This window comes from Temnothorax nylanderi, unplaced genomic scaffold (assembly GCF_030848795.1).
Source record: "Temnothorax nylanderi isolate EJ_2023f unplaced genomic scaffold, tnyl_v1.0 TNYL_tig0218_pilon, whole genome shotgun sequence".
NCBI lineage: Eukaryota > Metazoa > Arthropoda > Insecta > Hymenoptera > Formicidae > Temnothorax > Temnothorax nylanderi.
Window position 1 is genome coordinate 199,304 of NW_027249280.1, and position 18,332 is coordinate 217,635.

The 18,332-nt window shown below is 37.8% G+C and overlaps 1 protein-coding gene across 2 annotated transcripts in view; it reads left to right on the plus strand.

The window, feature by feature from the left end:
* The first annotated feature begins 1,231 nt into the window (after positions 1-1,231).
* The window catches only part of LOC139779301 (uncharacterized), a 100,178-nt gene continuing 83,077 nt past the window's right edge, over positions 1,232-18,332 (plus strand). The window contains exons 1-2 of one of the 2 annotated variants that reach the window (XM_071717627.1): positions 1,232-1,615; positions 15,615-16,355. In XM_071717627.1, the coding sequence (XP_071573728.1) occupies positions 16,213-16,355 (143 nt within the window). In that variant the 5' untranslated portion in view covers positions 1,232-1,615; positions 15,615-16,212. The remainder of the gene's footprint in view (positions 1,616-15,614; positions 16,356-18,332) is intronic. The other variant, XM_071717628.1, reaches the window with a different exon arrangement.

Consider the following 18,332-nt stretch of genomic DNA (forward strand, 5'->3'; position numbering starts at 1 on the left):
CATTCTGGGCAAGGGGGGATCGGGGAGACCGTCGATACCGAACGACCTTGCGGCATCGACCAACCCTCCGCTCTTCTCTTGGCTTTTCGAGTCTATATACAGTTCTTCTCCGTTTACTACGCCCTCTTACCATCCCCTCTCTTTCTCTCTCTCTCTCTCTTTTGGTCTCTTTTACCCTTTATTCTCTCTCGCCCTCTATCTTTCTCTCGTTTCCCTTTTTCCTACCGTTCTCCCAGGCTGTCTGACTCCCTTCAGCCTTCGAAAAAGTTGTGTGATGATCCGTGTACTCGATTTGCGCGTTATCGAGAACAAATTAAATATCCGTTCACGTCAGATGATTTAACTTCACTCTGTTGAGGCACATTGCATCACTTGCGCCGTATCATTTTTATCATCGATGCATATGGGCGTATGTTTATCTTTGTATTAGTGCGAGAAGTTTCATCGATTATTCGATGCATCTGCTAATGCAGGAAATCATATCTGGACATTTATCACAGCTAATGACAGAAATTTCACGCATTTAGTATAGGATTTTGCAAGAGTGTGATACGAGAAAATATTATTCTTTTATTACAACGTTAAAAGCGTCTTGATTTAATTTTGTTTTTTTAAATATAAGTGAAGAACATTTTCACTTATCGTTTCTCGGTTCTGAATTAAACGTATTGCTTTTACAGTGATCCTAGTTTCTAGAGAGCATTCCGTATAATTTTACTTCTTCTCGGGGCAGAGTGTTTTTATATAGCATTTTACAGTCGTTGATTTGACGTAACGATGTATCGACGGTGCGGTAGCGATGTTTTTACGGCGAAATAATGATCGGAGGGGTCCGCAAAAAGATGCTCGTACAAGGACCGGGACGGTCTGTCTCTTATCTTTTTTTTTTATTAGACGCAATTTCTCAATGCACCGTCGCGACGACACTGACGGGTAAGACAATGGCGGGTAAACGAGGAGGAGTCCATTCCGTTGGCAACTCGACAACAGATCCCGTCCATCTGCGTCGTGAGGGACGGGCGGACGAGACACACGAGTAGAGCGCGAAGGGAGGTGGAGTCTCCACCCGGCGGGGTGGCTACGGTCCTGGGGTCGCCGAGGGTGGGTTAGGCCGTGACGCGTTCGGCCCGCGAGGGGTGGGAAAGGTTACCCCGCTGGTAGAGCGGGAGGGTGCCCCGAAGCGCGGAGGGTGCGCGCTTCCGTTTGAACATCGGTGAAACGTCAGTTACCTCGCGACGATCCTTCCGCGAGGACTTTGTCCGATCGCGCTCGATGGTTCTCGATTGTCTCAAGATTGCGTCGCGCTCGTTCCGCAACCAGTTCCTCAGTTAACTTTATGCGTAGATCAGTTAACCTCGGCTCGCAGTGCTGCAAAGTCTTGAAAGAGACCGGAGAGTCAGTTGTCGGTTTACGATTATCTCCCCGGCTTTATTCAACGGTTAACCACCAGGTGAAGAAGGGCTTGCGCTGAACGCGTATGATTCTTTTCAGCCTCGGTTATCTGTCCGTACATTAATCTTTGCTATCTTGAAGAAAAAAAAAACGGGAAATTATCTTTCGGATGACTTTGTCGAACGGTTAAGTAGAAGTGAAGGTGAAAGAGATGAATGAAAGCGTGAGTTGCTAAATGCGTATGCGTTTTCAGCGCCGATTTTCAGATAAGGTAGAGAAAATGAGAATGCTACAGTGGATACGTATGAGACGTATTCGTTTTATTGCTCTTTTTGCGGGGATAATGAATTATTAACATTGTTTTTCTCTGAATGAGGCGCGAGATTTGTTTGTTTCACTCTATGAAGCGAGAGTAAAATCTGTCTACATTAAGTTTGATAAATCTATCTACATTAAGTCTGCATTTTCGTGAATAATGAATATTTTGTGGATATTGGGGGCTTTGACAGTTTAATTGAAAATTTAAATTGGCCGGAGAATTTATCATTAAAATTAACACCCTCGCGTTTATAGTCGCGAATTTTCTGTCGGATATAATGAACGAGCTTATAATAGTAGACATAATATTACAATGTCTGTTCGTTTTGTTTTATTTTTGGCCATTTAACAGCTGTCGTGTGATAAAAAGACATTTCTTTTTTGGTTATTTGCAGTCGAAATCGCGAGCTTTTTAGGCATGAGATTTACATATATCGGGACTGTTCACATAAATGTTAAAGGCGAAGGTCCCGATGCATTCTTATTTGTAGGTAAACAATGGCATCTGCGAGTTGATGCGCTATTGACGTACTACTGACGCATTATTGACGTGCATGCGAATAAATCTTAAACGGTCGTTCTAAACCTGGCCCTTGTCGAGAACCGGGATATTTCTTGATTAAACAGGCAGCATTTAACACGCTGTTACGCGCGCGCGCGCGCGCGCGCGATGATTGGACCGATAAAAACGATTTCCATGTCGACACGATGGGCAATTACGGTGGTGATAATCACTTACGCGACGCGCCCGCGCGCGCAGACTTTTGTTCGTCAACTTTTTACGTCTCTTCTCGCTAGAAAATATGCACCGCTGACGAAGCTAAGGAAGGCGAGTGAACTAGACTTGCGGAGGCCGCGTTCGTGATCGTGAAACCGGAGCTGGCTAATCCTTTCGGGATGTAGTCATTTGACTTATTTCCACGCTGAAACATGGGCAATTACCGCGATAATGATCACTACGCATAATTACATGCACGTAGACTTTTGTTAACTTTTACGCCTCGTCGGTAGAATACTTGGAAAAAATGTATGTTTGTCTCATTTCGCGTGAAAAGAGATGCAGATCATTGAAATATAGCTCGCATAATTATGCTCTAAACTCGGCTCTAAAGGATAATTTGTATTTATTGATGGTTTAAATGAGTTTAAATGAGTTTGTTTATTTATTGTACTAGTATTATGTAATATTTTCTAAAAATGCACATAATGCTTGTTAAAAAATTCTACAAATTTATAACTATTTTTCCTTTTTCTTAAGAATCCACTCTTAAAAAAGCCGTGTAAGAGGTTTTTATTATTGACGCTTTTCTGCGATGCTGATTGGTTTTCTCACTGCGCTTACTTCGTGAGCATCTGTTGTCGCATATTTTGACAGTTTTGAATATCAATGGGTTAATAGTAATGTAATGTAATAGTAATAATATAATAGCAGTGACAAAATATATTTTCTAAAAAGATAAATTTAATTTTTTTTATATTAAGTAATGGAGACTAAAAGAAAAGGGATGACATAAAATTATTGAAAGGAATTAATTCAAAATTGTAGTAAAAATAAGTCTAAAACTAATTAGATGTAATAGTAATTTTATCTATTTCTATTACTACTTGTGAATTCCTTGAAAACATGCGCTTCAGCCACGTGCCTGGTTTATCGAGGCATAAAGTAATGCTTGTGTATGGCATTCGGACAATCTCTCATTTCTCTTGATCTATTCTCTCTCTCTCTCTCTCTCTCTCTCTCTCTCTCTTTTGTTTTCTTGTCTTAACGATAAGACGCCACGCGGTAACACTATGGGAAAATTTTATTGAGACTAGCCACGGTACGAGAGATAAAGGAACAAGTCGATCTCGAAGAGATCGAATAACAGGATTCATTGAGGCGCGCATCGTCGCGACGAGTGGCGAAGGGGGAAGATGAGCTTTATCGCTTTTCAATCTACCGAGGGTTAAGTACGCCGGGGAAGCACTCTTCTCGAATGCACTCGACTGTTGGAATTCTGCCAGCGAAGGATAATAACCTTCACCCTTGCCGGAGATCATCCGGACGTTTTGCATTAACGTCGAATTAAAACGATGCGTCGTATTGCGTGACATTGATTCGAGGCGTGCTTTCGTTTTTTTTTCCTTCACGTACACAGACTATATTCTATAAATACATTACATTCAATATTTTCTGAATTCTCTCTCTCTCTCTCTCTCTCTCTCTCTCTCTCTCCTTTTAAACATTAAACGATATTTTAATATAAGAAATTAATACTATGATAAAAAGATAAAAATGACAACTATCAAAATTACTTTATTATTTCTGAATTTATCTTTTGGCAGGCTTATATTTCACATCGATATTGGGTGAATTAATTTTTTATTATAACAATATTGTATCTCAATGTTTAATTTAGACTTATATGTATAATTCTTTCTCTTTAATTCTAATTCTAATTTGTATTTCTACATAATATATACTTAAAACTTATGCTCAATTAGTTTAGTCATTAAAATCGTTTACTGAAATTTTCTAATTTGAATCTGTCTAGAAACAGATTTGTTTTGCGCGGAGTTAGCGGCGCAATTTCGAGGAAACGAAATGACAAATCCGACATTAATTGGAATGCAAACAAACTATCTTTACGCACTATGGATTATATATGTGATTCTTTTAATAGCTTTTAATTATAAAAGGCTGAATGGAATCTATAAAAAGCCGCAAAATTGCGAATATTTTTCTCGTAGATGGGAATTATTATATAGCGCACATAGAGACAATATTGTATATTAAGTATATTTTAATCCGTACATCGTACTGACCTCGATTCTTGCACTGATGAAATAAAATATGTCTGCCATATATTAAGTTACAAAATATTTCATTACCAGCAGCAAAGTGTTTTTCTTGTTGTAGATATCTTTTGTTCGCGTCGCTTTATGTCCTTTGTTCCTCGGTAACGAGAGTCGTCCCAGTCGAACTAAATTAAATTTGTTAAATTGGACTACGATAACCTGACTAGCCGATATCCGAAAGTCAGAGATTAACGCGTTCGTTTCAATGTCCAATCAATGAAATTTGCCGGAAAAAGATCGTCATTATAAAAAAAATTCAATACAAGATAGAATTGTGATATCAGAAACGAAGAAATTTAGGTGTGAAATAAATGTGTTCGAAATATTCAGAAAATTAAATAATCTTTCTGATTAGCTTTAATAAAGTACATTTATATAGATGCACATTTATATAAATTTTCAATCGATGCTATTATAATTTTTGTGATACGCCGTTCTATTTGTCCCGCAGTCTACATCGCGTGTCTCCTAATGGGATTCTCTCGCCGGATGAGAAAAACACCGGCTGTGGAAATTGGCGTAGGCGCGGTCGTTTGTGAAATTATCGCGATTAATGAAGCCGACTCGCTCGGGTGATTAATACGTCCAGATGATTCTAAGTGGCATACCACTCTCCAGAATCTGCCGGAAACATACGTGTGCAGACATGAATTTATTTCTGTGATTGTGTCAAAAGTTCTAATGGCAAAATTGCTTAAAATGCCAGTATTATTTTTAATTCTATGAATATAATTTTGTATCGAAAATGTTAGAATTTGTTAGAAAATGTTAGAAATTGAGATAGAAAAATATAAGTATATTTTGGAAAATTTAATTTAATTTATATACTATAAAAATATAATTTTATATATACATATGAATATATAATCTGGAGAAAGGATAAATCTGTTATCACACAAATAATAATCATGTGTGTGGCAACATAAAGGATTGTTTTCGAGACAAATTGTGACTTTCGAATTTGCGAGTTTTTTTCACGGAGTGTATGTTACTCCGAGATTTATCTATCGTGAAAAATGTATATTCAATGTCAGAGTGAAAAACTGACAGCCGCATTTAGCGCGAGATGCGCAGTGCGAATGTATACGGTGCTTTATCTCGTTGTTTTCCCCTTTTCGATACCAATTAAAAACGCGAGCGTTCCCCGAACGAAACGTGTATCTTCTCCATCTCTCGGGATTTTTTTTCTGCCGAAGCGAGCCTCGGTATAAAATGAATGTCCGCGGGTGAGGTTCCCTGCGCATAGCTGTTTTGGTTATTTGCAAGTCGTCGTGCACTACAGCTATACGTCGTATTGATCGATGAGAGAGATAATAATAGCGACTCGTGGCACGATGCTGCTCTGATTTGATAAGGAAATTCATTAACGCGCCCCACTTTGCTCACATTCACTGTCTCTTTTTTTTTCTTATCGACCGCAAACAGCGCGTCGATATTGTCGGGTGTTGCATCTGGATTAAAGTTTGTGATTTTCGTCGATGAAAAATGAATTGTCAAACGTAATAGTGACGTAAATGAGTAAAAATGACATTTTTCTTCTATGAACATCATATTTTATACATACACAGCTTATACGTGTATAGTTTGATAATGGAAATGCATGTCTATATTTTACGGTAATCAATTCACGCACAATCTATCCGTTATTAATCTTTTAAGCCGATATTCACTATATTATTATGATGTACAACATGGAGGAAAAAAATCAAGTTTTAAGGTTCCACTGATCGAGCAATAATAGTAAAAATATTTAAAAAAGATACTAATGTCGTTTCCCGCACAATCATTTAGGCTTATTGTTAACGAATCTATAGATCCAAACTCAATATGCTGCGGATACTTATGTATTCATTCATACATCACATACACCGTACACACATACATACACAGATTTTTGTGAGTGGTAAATTTGATAAACGCACATTTGAGAAGAAGTGGAAACAAGATTTAATTCTATCACATCTAATTTAAGAATAATAAGAATAAAAATAAGATTAAAAACTAAATACATACATGTGTTTGATAGCAGTGTAGCAAAAACTTATTTTTTATTAAATTCCTTAATTAAAAAAAAAGATCTAATATACTTCTGACTACAGAGCTTTTTCCGGCTTAAAGGATTAATTCTTTTACGTATTCAAATTGTTGTGCACAAAAGAGGTATCAAGTTCTCATTTTCGAAATGCATTTTCTGCACCAGAAAGATATTAAACATAAAAAACAACGCATGATTTCTCAGTATTTTTTCCGCGATATGCAAATACATTTTATATAGATGTTAATGCAACAGTGATAAAACAATCTCCGATTTGACGCGGTGTTTTTCCTTAAAAATGCTTTATATCTTTTTTATTCTTTTTCCCCTCTTTGTTATTGCATCTCCCGTTGGTGGGAAGGATTTTACGGATGCAGCTGCGTCATTTTTATATTGTCGCGACATCTTGTATAATAACGAGGAGCATTTACATATGAGTCGTCCGCGTGCAAGCAGGTGCAGCTGCAGGAACGTTCGTTGCATATTTCGTTAGAAGTCCGACTTGCGCGACGAAGAGACGCCTCGTTTCCGATTGTTTCGCTCTCGCGAATAATGCGGCGAGTCTAAAACACCGGGGATAAAGAAACGAAGGAGAATAAAAATTTACGCCAATAACTCTAGGAAAAATTTTTACCGATTTGGACCCACAGTTAAGCACTTTAACATTTTGGTTGGTGCCCCTTAAGTGAAAATTATCTTTGCGTAACTGAATATCGAAAGAACTAATTGAGAGAATTGACTAGTATAACTTCTTTAAAACAGATAGAATAGCTAATTACGATTTTTAGTTACGCGGTGTTATTTCTAGTCCAAGTACGTAAAATTAGGGTTACGATATCCAAATAATTTGATTACTATAATCGTGGGCCCTAAATTTTTCCCAGAGAATGTAGGGCGAATTGTGCACAAAGTTTTAATTGTGAATAATAAATAAAATTATACCCTGAATTAAACTTTACTTATGGAATCTTATTCGCGTATGTATATACATATATCGTTAATGAATAAACAAAGAACTGTGCCAAAAGTGAAATATACAACAACTGTCTATGTAACTTCTTGAATGAACATTGAAACTTCACCTGTAAATAATATGTGGCAAAAGAAACTTGTTGGCGCAAACCCTGATGATACAATCGGAGCCAAAAAGTGTATTATGATGTACAACATATAGAGGAAGAAAAAAAATCAAATTTTAAGGTTCTACTGATCAAGTAATAATGGTAAAAAAAAAAAGGCGGTATTGTTCATTCACAGACGATATTCAGATGTAATTAATAATTGAGCTACAAACAATACTAATGGACTCGGCATGAAGTGCGTGATAAATAATAAATTTAACAATAATATAGAATAAGATGTGCGATATAATGATAATGTAACAATAATAAATCGCGATACAACGTACAACATTTATCACTCGCATCGCGCGATATTTGTTCTCGCGTAAGATGCATCGGTGCGATCGCAGGTAAATTCAGTAGTGCAACATTCAGGAATGTTCGCGATCCACCGAGGCGGAATAAGACGGTGAGAGATCCTTTTGGAGTTCCGAGGACCTCTCGCACCGAGTTGCATAGAGAGAGAGAGAGGACTTACTTTTTCGCGACTCGTTGTTAATAATGGCAAAGGTCGTACTGCAACCTTGAGAGCCTTGCGCCGCGTAAGAGGATTCATTGTAATCCAATATGCGCTACGTGCTACGAAACATTGCACCGTGCCGGATAACGTTCGCGACATGCTCGCGCTATGTAGGCGCGAGATAGAATGATAGGTCGGTGTATTATGGAGGTTAATGCCGGCGGCCGAATTATTTAACCCGTGTCTGTACGTGACCCATTTTGTTTTCGTATATATTTTCGCATTCAGATTCGCAAAGTTCATCTCGTTGCAATAGGATCATCCGATTTCCGTTTCTTTTGTAGCTTCATACAAATATAATAGCAATTTTCGTACCTATTTGATTTTAACGAAAGGTACATATTTTTACATTTTACACATACGCTTATTGTTATGATATTATTAGACTGGTGTAAAAGGTCTGTTATTTTTCCATCCAGCTTTGTGTTAAATAAAGTTAGAAAATCGAAGTTCTTTGAAAACGGGATTGAAAGCTTTCTATCTAGATTAAAAAAGATCATACTAAAGCGCGTGGCGGGCAATTCTGCCTCGATTTTGTCGGAGAATTTTGTTTTCATCTTTATTCGACAAACATGACAAACCTTTTGTCCCAATATAATGTACAGCATCGCGTCGATAGACATCGTTATATACACTACCATAATACATACGTCACATGTGTACTAGACGTGGTTGAATAAAGATACAAAATTGGGCGTTGGGGAGTGTTTGAGAACCTCTGCGTTAACATGTTTGCTGAACACCTCGGCCTTTCGGGAAGCTCCCAAGTTATTTTTATTGTTTCCCTCGCGCCCTCGATAAACGTTTATTTCCCTCTCTGATATTTTGCGCGAGAGATTCGGCTCACGTATCGGCCTCCAGGGCGAGGCAACTGCCATTTCGATTTTGACGAAAGCTTGGACAAGCTCTCGGCACCAGCACGTTCCTCCATATGGATACGTTCCCACATTGGCGACATATTCTCAAGCATATTCTATTCCGCAGTCGTATTCTAATTTGATCAATAGTAGATTATCGTAGAGGCTCTTTATTTAAATATCGCTCGATGCTTGAAAAAATTCGGTCTTTCTTCTTTTCCAGATTTTTGTTGCGATTAAAAATAGATCGCGGAAGTTATTTTCTCTGTCATTTGTAACGTTTTGTTATACATATGTATTCGTAATTTTGGCAATTACATTATCGTTGAAATATTATTTCGGTTTAACAGGCGCTTTTTAATAATTATTACCACAAAAATTTCTATATATAACATTTTATTAGTTAATAAGAAATAGCATTTAACTTTCTCTTTTTTGGGGGGAGTTTTAACTTTTTATTTTGAAAACCGAGTAAATCACATTTTCTTCGCCAATCAAATAATAACAAGTAAAAATATTAATCGACTCTATTGGCCATTATAATCGTCAAGACAATACGACCATGATTTGATTTGATTATCGTCAAGACGCACTTTTAACCAAGGAATTGGTCCTTATAAATTGATGTAATCTTTGATACATATATATAAGCATCTCATTTAATTTCATTCAATTTATAAGGACCAATTCCTTGGTTAAAAGCGCGTCTTGACGATAATCGAACCAAATCATGGTCGTATTGTCTTGACGATTATAATGGCCAATAGAGTCGATTAATATTTCTACTTGTTTTTATTTTGAATTTAAGAGTTTCGGATATTACATGTATACTCGCATGTAGAATTTCTTGGATTTTTAATCTGAAATGTTAATTCGTAAGGTTTCAAAATTCCCTGAATTTTGCGACGGGTTTATGTGCGTAAGGTATTTCCCTTAGGAATGCCTTTGCGTGTGATTTACTCGCAGAATGGAATACTTGTGTATGAGCTTGATACGAAGCGACACGGGAGATAGGGCACCGGGATATAATAGTTACATGATGGCTACGGAAAGTTCTTATCTGCACTGTCATAGCAAAGTCTGCTCAATTCCGCTGCGTTTCGGCATGCCGTACACAACGGAATAGATGAGTTCGTAACAGGGAGAAGATTGCATAAAATTACATAACGTCCGCGAGGGAGAAAAAAAAATATTGCATAAATGAATATGAAGACAGACATCTCTTCTCTTAATTGTTAACAGCTGTTTTTGCACTTTTATACATGCACGAGCATTATTCGTGATGTTCAATACGCAATACGTATTAATATGACGCAAACGTACATATTGCATATTTCATATTGAATTTATTCTTCCGAGTTTATGAATATATATGTATATAGTTGTGCACAATTAAAATGGAGCTACATGTTTTTTTTCTGTACAAAAAGCTCCGACGCATTTAGCAGATTTATGAAATCTACAGTTTTTATTCGCTCTTTCCTATAAAATAAACATTTTATTCAAATATTATTTATATTGCATACATACACGGAGAGAATTTTCTCTTAAAATTTACCCTGAATTCATGGTAGTTGTGGGACAACATGTACCACCAAGAATTTTATGCGAGCTATTCTGATTAATATCTACCATAATAAAAAATATTAATATCCATTACATTAAAATATAATGTTTGATTAATTTTACTAAAATATATCTAGAAAATTTCAATAATTTTTCAAAATTTACCAATCTGCTTGGTAATTTTTATCACGTTGTTTGTAAAATGTCTTTTGTATATTTTAAAAATTCCTTGGTGTTGCCAAGTTGTCCCAAGTTTGTAGTGAATTTAAGGGTAAAATATAACAAAAAATTCTCTCCGCGTACGCAAAATGCTGTAGGAGTGGTCACGCATTAATTTAAATTCATAAAATAACTATTATATTTTAATACAATCAACGGATTGCGAAATATTTATTGTCAGATGACCTTTGATTTATAGTTATACAGTCTCTATTTATCACGCTCCGATAATATTAGTTGAACCGCTTGTGTAGATTTAGGAATTTTTATTCGAGCTTTTTTTGTATAGTGGCGCTCATTCGATCGCTCATTTAATTTGCGGGCGTCACACGAGGTAGACATTTTTATTATCGATTAATAATTGTAATCAGCACAATCTCGCAATTCACAAATTGTTGTATATTAATAATTTTATTTGAGTTTGACGTTTACTGTTATTCAGTTAAGTAGTAGAGATAATAGCGAAAGTATTAACAAAAAAAAGCAAATCGTGATATTGATGCTTTAAATATTGATTAATAAAAGTCATAAAGTTTTGATTAAAAAAAAATGTGAGGGCGCGAGTACACTCAACGACCCACGCGATGCTGCGACGCGCAGGTGCAGTGTCCGTACGATTGCAGTAGGCCAAGTATGGCCTACTTTCCGAAACAATCGCGCAATACCTAGAACATCTTGGTGGGCCAATTGTAAGTGTAGGAGTTTCAAGGGAATATGCGTGAGAATGACCCGCTTTCGTTGCTTTAGACGTGTCAAGGTCGCGTTTCACCTGATATTACCAGAAATTTTATATTTTATTAATTGTATGAAAAGATAATGTTGCGATAACATGTCGGGGGTTTGAATATCCAGTTCCGATTCTGTTTTAGCAATAATTTGAAAAGCTAAAATTATGATATGTGCGTCTGTTTATATGTCGAGCTTTATGTGTATATTCCAGGGACCTTTATACAAATTCTACAAACCATTGCGTATTTAAGATCTGTTTATCACTTTTTAGAGAAGTCAAAGTTATATTTTTAGTTGAAATTATTACTTAAAAATATTTGGTATATTAATTCCTATCTTCTTTTCCACATAAAAAAAAAGATTAATTAAATAAAAGAGAGTAACCGATTATTGTAGAATATTAACGCATAACAATTGCATTAATTCGACAGCTCTCATTAACACTGCGCGGACACCTTGGGACTTGTAAGTCCAAAGCGTTTTGAAAGCGTTTCTGTGTTATAAAAAATCTATACAAATTCATGTATCATTTTTAAGGTTTCAAAAAGTGATTTCTATACTTACATAGGCCGAAACTGTTGCAATATTTTTTTTAAGTGTTGAAACGTCAGGAGAAAACTGTAAAATACGAAAAATCGACTGTGCCTTAAGGAGCCTTAAAAGGGTGTCCGCGCAGTGTTAAATTGCTAAATCAAATAAATGATTAAACAACCGTTAGTACAAAGTGATAAATAATTAAACAGGCAGTGCCTAAACACTGGTCGCAGATTGAAAATATCTATTCCTGATGACGATCGTCACGCGATTTTGACGAAGGTCGACGACGTCCGAGGATACGCATGAGGGAGAAGCGTGTCGTGCCGACGGATTAAATCACGGCATTAGTATCGGTTATCACGAAATTTTTCGAATGCCCAGGTAGTAGGGACACCCCGCGGTAGGTCGGTTCTTCGGAAAACGTGGCGGAGCGTGTTGGTTACCATGCAATGCCAGCTGGGATTGGTCGAGTTTGGTGGGCGAAGGGAGATCAATACTGGGAGGCTTTCGACATGGAGAGGCGTAGGCCGGTGTGTTCACCACGAGGAACGAGGACCGGGATTAACGGCTGCTACTGGCACGACCTTGATTGTGACCTTAACCTTGATAACGCCCTTGAACGAGATGTACAAAAGCCCGTCGCCGTCGTCGTCGTCGTCCTATCGGCAACGACGGGAATTTCCGCACCGGAAAATTCGTCGCCACATTTAACTCCCTGTAGTCGAGTTTTCGCTGTAATGTCGGCTGAACTGTGTGTTGCGGATTTTATAGGTCGCCCTTTGTATATGTTACAAGGCCATTGAAGCGGCTCTCGAAACGCTGACGTAGGTATCTCTCTGGGTATAGGGTAGACAAACGTACGATGATCCTGAAAGCAGATAGCCACTTTGAAACTTTTCGTTCTGATTCATCGAGCGTGCTTGATAAACTTTCTTTATATATCAACGGTTGTAACACGGTGGAAATTAACGTTTTAAAAAAGCGCCGTATATTCACTTTGATCGTTGATTCTCCGAATCGGATCATCTATTTTCTTAATTATCCAATTTTCCAACATGCTGTTATATATAAATTGTAGGTAATCCGAAGTGCAACCGAATAAGATTTAAAGCATTAGTATTGCATATTTAAAAAGGCTGACTACTTTTTTTTTTAGTTTGTTATCACACAAATATAACGGAACGATAATCAAATTATCGTGATATTGAAACCGCGACGTTATTATAACAATCGCTTCGATAAACATTTGTTCTTTATGGCAGAATTAATGTTATATTTCGGTAAACGTTTTACCCAAATATTATTCTATCGTTTAACTTTGATCATTGTGTTCTACTCGAACGATCGCAGCTGTTCCGAAGGAAATCATTATGTCTCAACTGAGCAATAAGACTCCGCTCGATTTCCATATAATTAAGATCGGCTGTTATCATCGTCGCGGCCTTGACTATGCGCGCAGCTCGACGTAATAAAGTTTAACTGAGGTTGTTATGTTCGATTTGATCGCTCTGCCTGTAGAACCAAGATGGCCGTGTACACGTCGATGCATTAAAAATCTTCTTGTTTTTTATATGAGGCGTGTTCAGAACAGGAATGATCAATCCTATGAAGCGTTTTTAATGCTCGGTTTAATGCTAGAGTAAAATAAAGTCGTAATATAAATTACGGCTTGCTGTGTAAAGCGATTTTATATTTAACGTGAAGATATTATCGACTGTATATCGTAAACTCAATCCATTCTCCCTTCGAAAGCCTCTCATATCGCAGGTGTAAGAACATCCGTAGATCGTTATGTTATCCTGCGAGTAGAGCTGTCTGTCGAGAGGATCGATTGATTGATTATCGCGAGCGTCCGTGATGTCGTTTCGTCTACAAGAGTGTTCGATCCATCTTCAGCGATCAGTTTCTCTCCGGCATTCCTAACGGTACTTCTCCTTTTTTTCTGACAGTTTCTTCGCGGATTACTCTTTTACCCTCCGTTTCTTCTCTCAATCCTCGAGCGCCCGTGTATTTCTACGGTGAATCGACAAAAAGTATGCGTCTTAACGACGAACGATGGATTGCATTTGCAAACCTGGCCAACTTCTTTGGAATTTACAAATTACTCATACGCTAATGAGCAATGAATTATTATTCAATTATTATTTGGAAATACCCTTTCGATATAAAACAGTGTCTCATGACTCGACGATTAAAGGTATCGAGGGAACACCACACACACACAATGGCTGTCGAAAAACATGTTTTGTAATCGCCACACACCTATTTGTTTTCAGCTGCTGATTAATGCATTTCTCGATCGCGTTTCTTTATTATTTTGATGAGTGCGCAGTTCTCGCGCGGCATCGTCGACGCGAGATAAGTAACGCAAAGATTAGAACGCGTGGAGACACGTGAAAATATTATACGACACCGGTATTTTCGGTATCATCATCGTCTCACGTTATTTTCTACAGACCGATTCATTTATCATACGTATGCGTTTCTCTCGCGATTACTTTCAGTTTTTAATTATAAATATTGTTCCAGTAATTAATTATAAATTATTAAGTCGGTACACCAACTGCATGGAGATTATATCAGGATAAATAATCGTAAAGATAAAAAATTGCTCGATAAATCCTATCCGGTAATTTCTTTCTCAACTACTGAAGATTTTCTCTCAACATAATTATTTTTTATTTTATAAGAACAAGATAATAAAGGCTGGTTTATGCAGGTCGTTGATTCAAGCCGTGAGCCCTAAGAAATTGATCAATCACAGAAGAATAAAATCGATTGTGATTGGTCAATTTCTTAGGGCTTACGGCTTAAATCAACAGTCACGGCCTGCATAAACCAGCCTTAAATCTTACAAGAGAAAGAGAGAGAGAGAGAGAGAGAGAGAGAGAGAGAGAGAGAGAGAGAGAGAGAGAGAGAGAGAGAGAGAGAGAGAGAGAGAGAGAGGAGAAGGAGCGATTAAATTCTTAAATCTTTTATGAGACTTTAATAAAAGAGGTTTTTCTCTAGTTTAAATAGAGCGTGCACGTTATTTATATTTTAGATTGTAATTCGTTGGTTAAGATATTTAATTAACGAAACGATGCTCCAAAATTATTAATATTATCCAAGGTGGATTAGCATAATTAAATTTATGAAATACCTACCATCAAACGTTTTAAGTTAATGCTAGCGCGATGTTATTTGAATATTTAACAAAACTAGCAATGGTTTAGTATCTTTATATTTTGAGACCTTTGCCAATTACATTTCGAGTCTCGTAAACACTTCTGGGATAATATATTATCTTAAACTACTTGCCGTTTAAGTACGCTTAAGCTTTAAAAAATTTAAATATTTATTACGCGGACGAATTTAGATTCGTGTCAATTTCACTTTTCTCTATTGATTCCCGAAAATAATCGAAACGAACGCTGCTCTATCGAAGATTTTGCTGTCACGCGCTTGTCAAAGAGTTTAACCGAGTTTGGTCCCTCCTGTAGACTCGTGGTGTGCCGGGGATTTGCGACAATTGGCACTATGTCAGAGGTGAGACGCGGAGGGAAATATAAGAGAGGTGAGTGACGTCGTTGCCAACGGTCATCATCAGTTGTCGTCTCGGCCGTTATTCGTTCGCGGCTCGTTCGTGTCTGCCTGTGCAGCTGATACGCTCGTTGCCGGACGCGACGAGTAGCGTCAGTGTGAAGCCCGATCGGTGTGAAGCCTGATCATCGCGAATCGGCGAATCGGTGTTTGCATGTGACCCGAGTGCACGCGCGATAACCGCTATCGAAGTTCGCCAGAGCATCTCAGGCGAGTGTTTCCTCGCGCGCGCGTTTCCGCTCGAGAAGGAAAACTTCGATCGTCGCGGCCGATCGAAATTCGGATCGATTCTTCCGGCGCGAGTCGGTTAAATATCTGAATCTGGAGTAGAACGAGTTGCCAACGGCCGTCCGAAATATCGGCACGTCTGATACAGCGTCTCCGATCGTGCCCGTTCGATACGCGATGTGAAATCGTTGCGGGAGATCGAGGAGATTGCGAGGTGTGTCGCGCAGGCGTTATCGATTCGACGATCGACGTTATCGGGACGCGGAAGGAATGGCGTTGTTCTCCGGTGGCGGCAGCGGTGCCGGCGGTGGCGGCGGTGGGCCGCCCATTAAACCGGAAGACCCCATCCCTTCCAGGCAACGGAGCCTTAAGGATCGGCTGCGAGAAGGCATCACCGGCGGATTCGCTTGGCAGTGAGTATCGTCGGCGTGATTTACGAAACGGAAGCTGGCAAGATTCATTTTTAATCCACACGACCCCTCTTAGCATATTTTGTACTCTATTTTCTACTTTACCCTCCTCTCGTCAGTCATAATTTTCTCCCACGTTCTTAAAAGATTTGCCCTAGGACGGCCTAGGATGTTAATAAACGCTACTGATAGCATATTACACCGTTAAACGAGCTTTTCTACGTGCATGTACAAAACTTACGCAGGCTAGACAATGAAAACAGTATATATTAGTGATATATCTCCTTTATTTTGTAATCGCGATGCTAAAAATAATGGGTTATTTTGACAAAAGCGTTTATATACGAATCGACGCAAGACGTATAGAAATATCCTTCGGAAATTACGTGACCACAAATTTATTTTCTAGCCTAATTTAAGTTTTCGTTCAGTATTGTAAGTCTTGTAGATTTACGAAACGGGCTTCTGACAATGAGAGAGCAACGAAGTTATTCTGAAGGAGAATAAGAACTCTTGGTCGCGCTATATTAGTGATGAGATTAAGTATCTAACAAGAATCTGCTGTAGTAGTTTCGAAACTTTCTGTGATTACTTCGAAAAATAAAAGCAATACTTGGAGTATACTCGAACCTGGGCGAAATGGGTTCGAACTCCATGAGTACCTCGAAAAACAAAAGTGTTACTTTCAAATAGACTCGAATCTGCATCAAATATGTTTGAACCTTTAACGTGTGAAACATAATGCGCGTGTATATATATGTGTATACACACAAATATCTCTTTATCACAATTTTACATGCCAACTTATTATTAGATATTATAATAACATAACATATTCGAATATTACTTGTAAAAGATTCGACTCTTTACGTTAGTAACTACTTATAAATACATTTCGAATCCTGTAGGCACTTATTCTAAAATTTGATAGTAACTAATCAGAATTCAATTACTTTGCAAGTACAATGTATGAAATATTATTTCTTATGAATATTACTCGAATCCAAGAAAATGAAACTTGATTATTGCATTTGACTCGGATTTTTAGGTACATATTGAACTTGATCTCATCCCTACGTTATATGCTATGTGCCATATCGTTCTTGATTAAAACTTCTGCGCCTTTTTTTGTTCTAATAAGTCACATTTCGTGTTTAACGAAAACGTTTTGCGAAACATTCAACATTTAATTTACAATCCCCGCAGTGCAGCGTTGTATTGTATCACGCAAACCATAAATTACAATATATATTGTAATTTATATTTAACGTCGCGCGATTGTTCAGAAAGCCTCACGAACTGGTGAACGCCTAATTTTTGTACAGAAATTTTCGATACGTTCTCCGAAACGGATATCGTCGTGTTTGACTCGCTGTATGGCGGGTGTTACATTATAAAGTAAGGATTATCGATCATTTTAATAAATGAGCGGTGTGCAACCGCTATTACCATAAGACCGGATAAGCCGGACACTGTATAGTAGAAAGTGTACCCAGCAGATGGCGGGCCTGGGTACTCCGATTATTATCCATTTTTATAATACATTATCATATCAACGTTAAAAAAAAAATGCCGATATCTAACGGACGCGGACGTTCGGCGTGAAAGTGTTTTAAACGGTAACAGAAAATTCTTTATTGAAAGTCGGCAAGGACCATGAAGTGATTTTTTTGGTCTTAATTTTAATTTCGAAGCTGCGGAGATTTATATAATAATTACAATAATAATTATACATTCGCCTGAAATTGCCAGGCGGAGTGCCATGGGAATTTCTCCAATCTCGTTTTCGAGTCGGGCAAGTATCGGCGCGGCGACGCGACGTGGCCTCGGAGCAATGATTTATCCGCTGGGACTGCGATTATATATCTGACCCGCGCGCAACTCGTTATTCAATCTCTCGCGATCCAATTTCTTTCCTCTTTTTTTCGCCATACAAATGAGAGGGAAAGTTATTAAATAGCCATCACCTATATAGTGGCC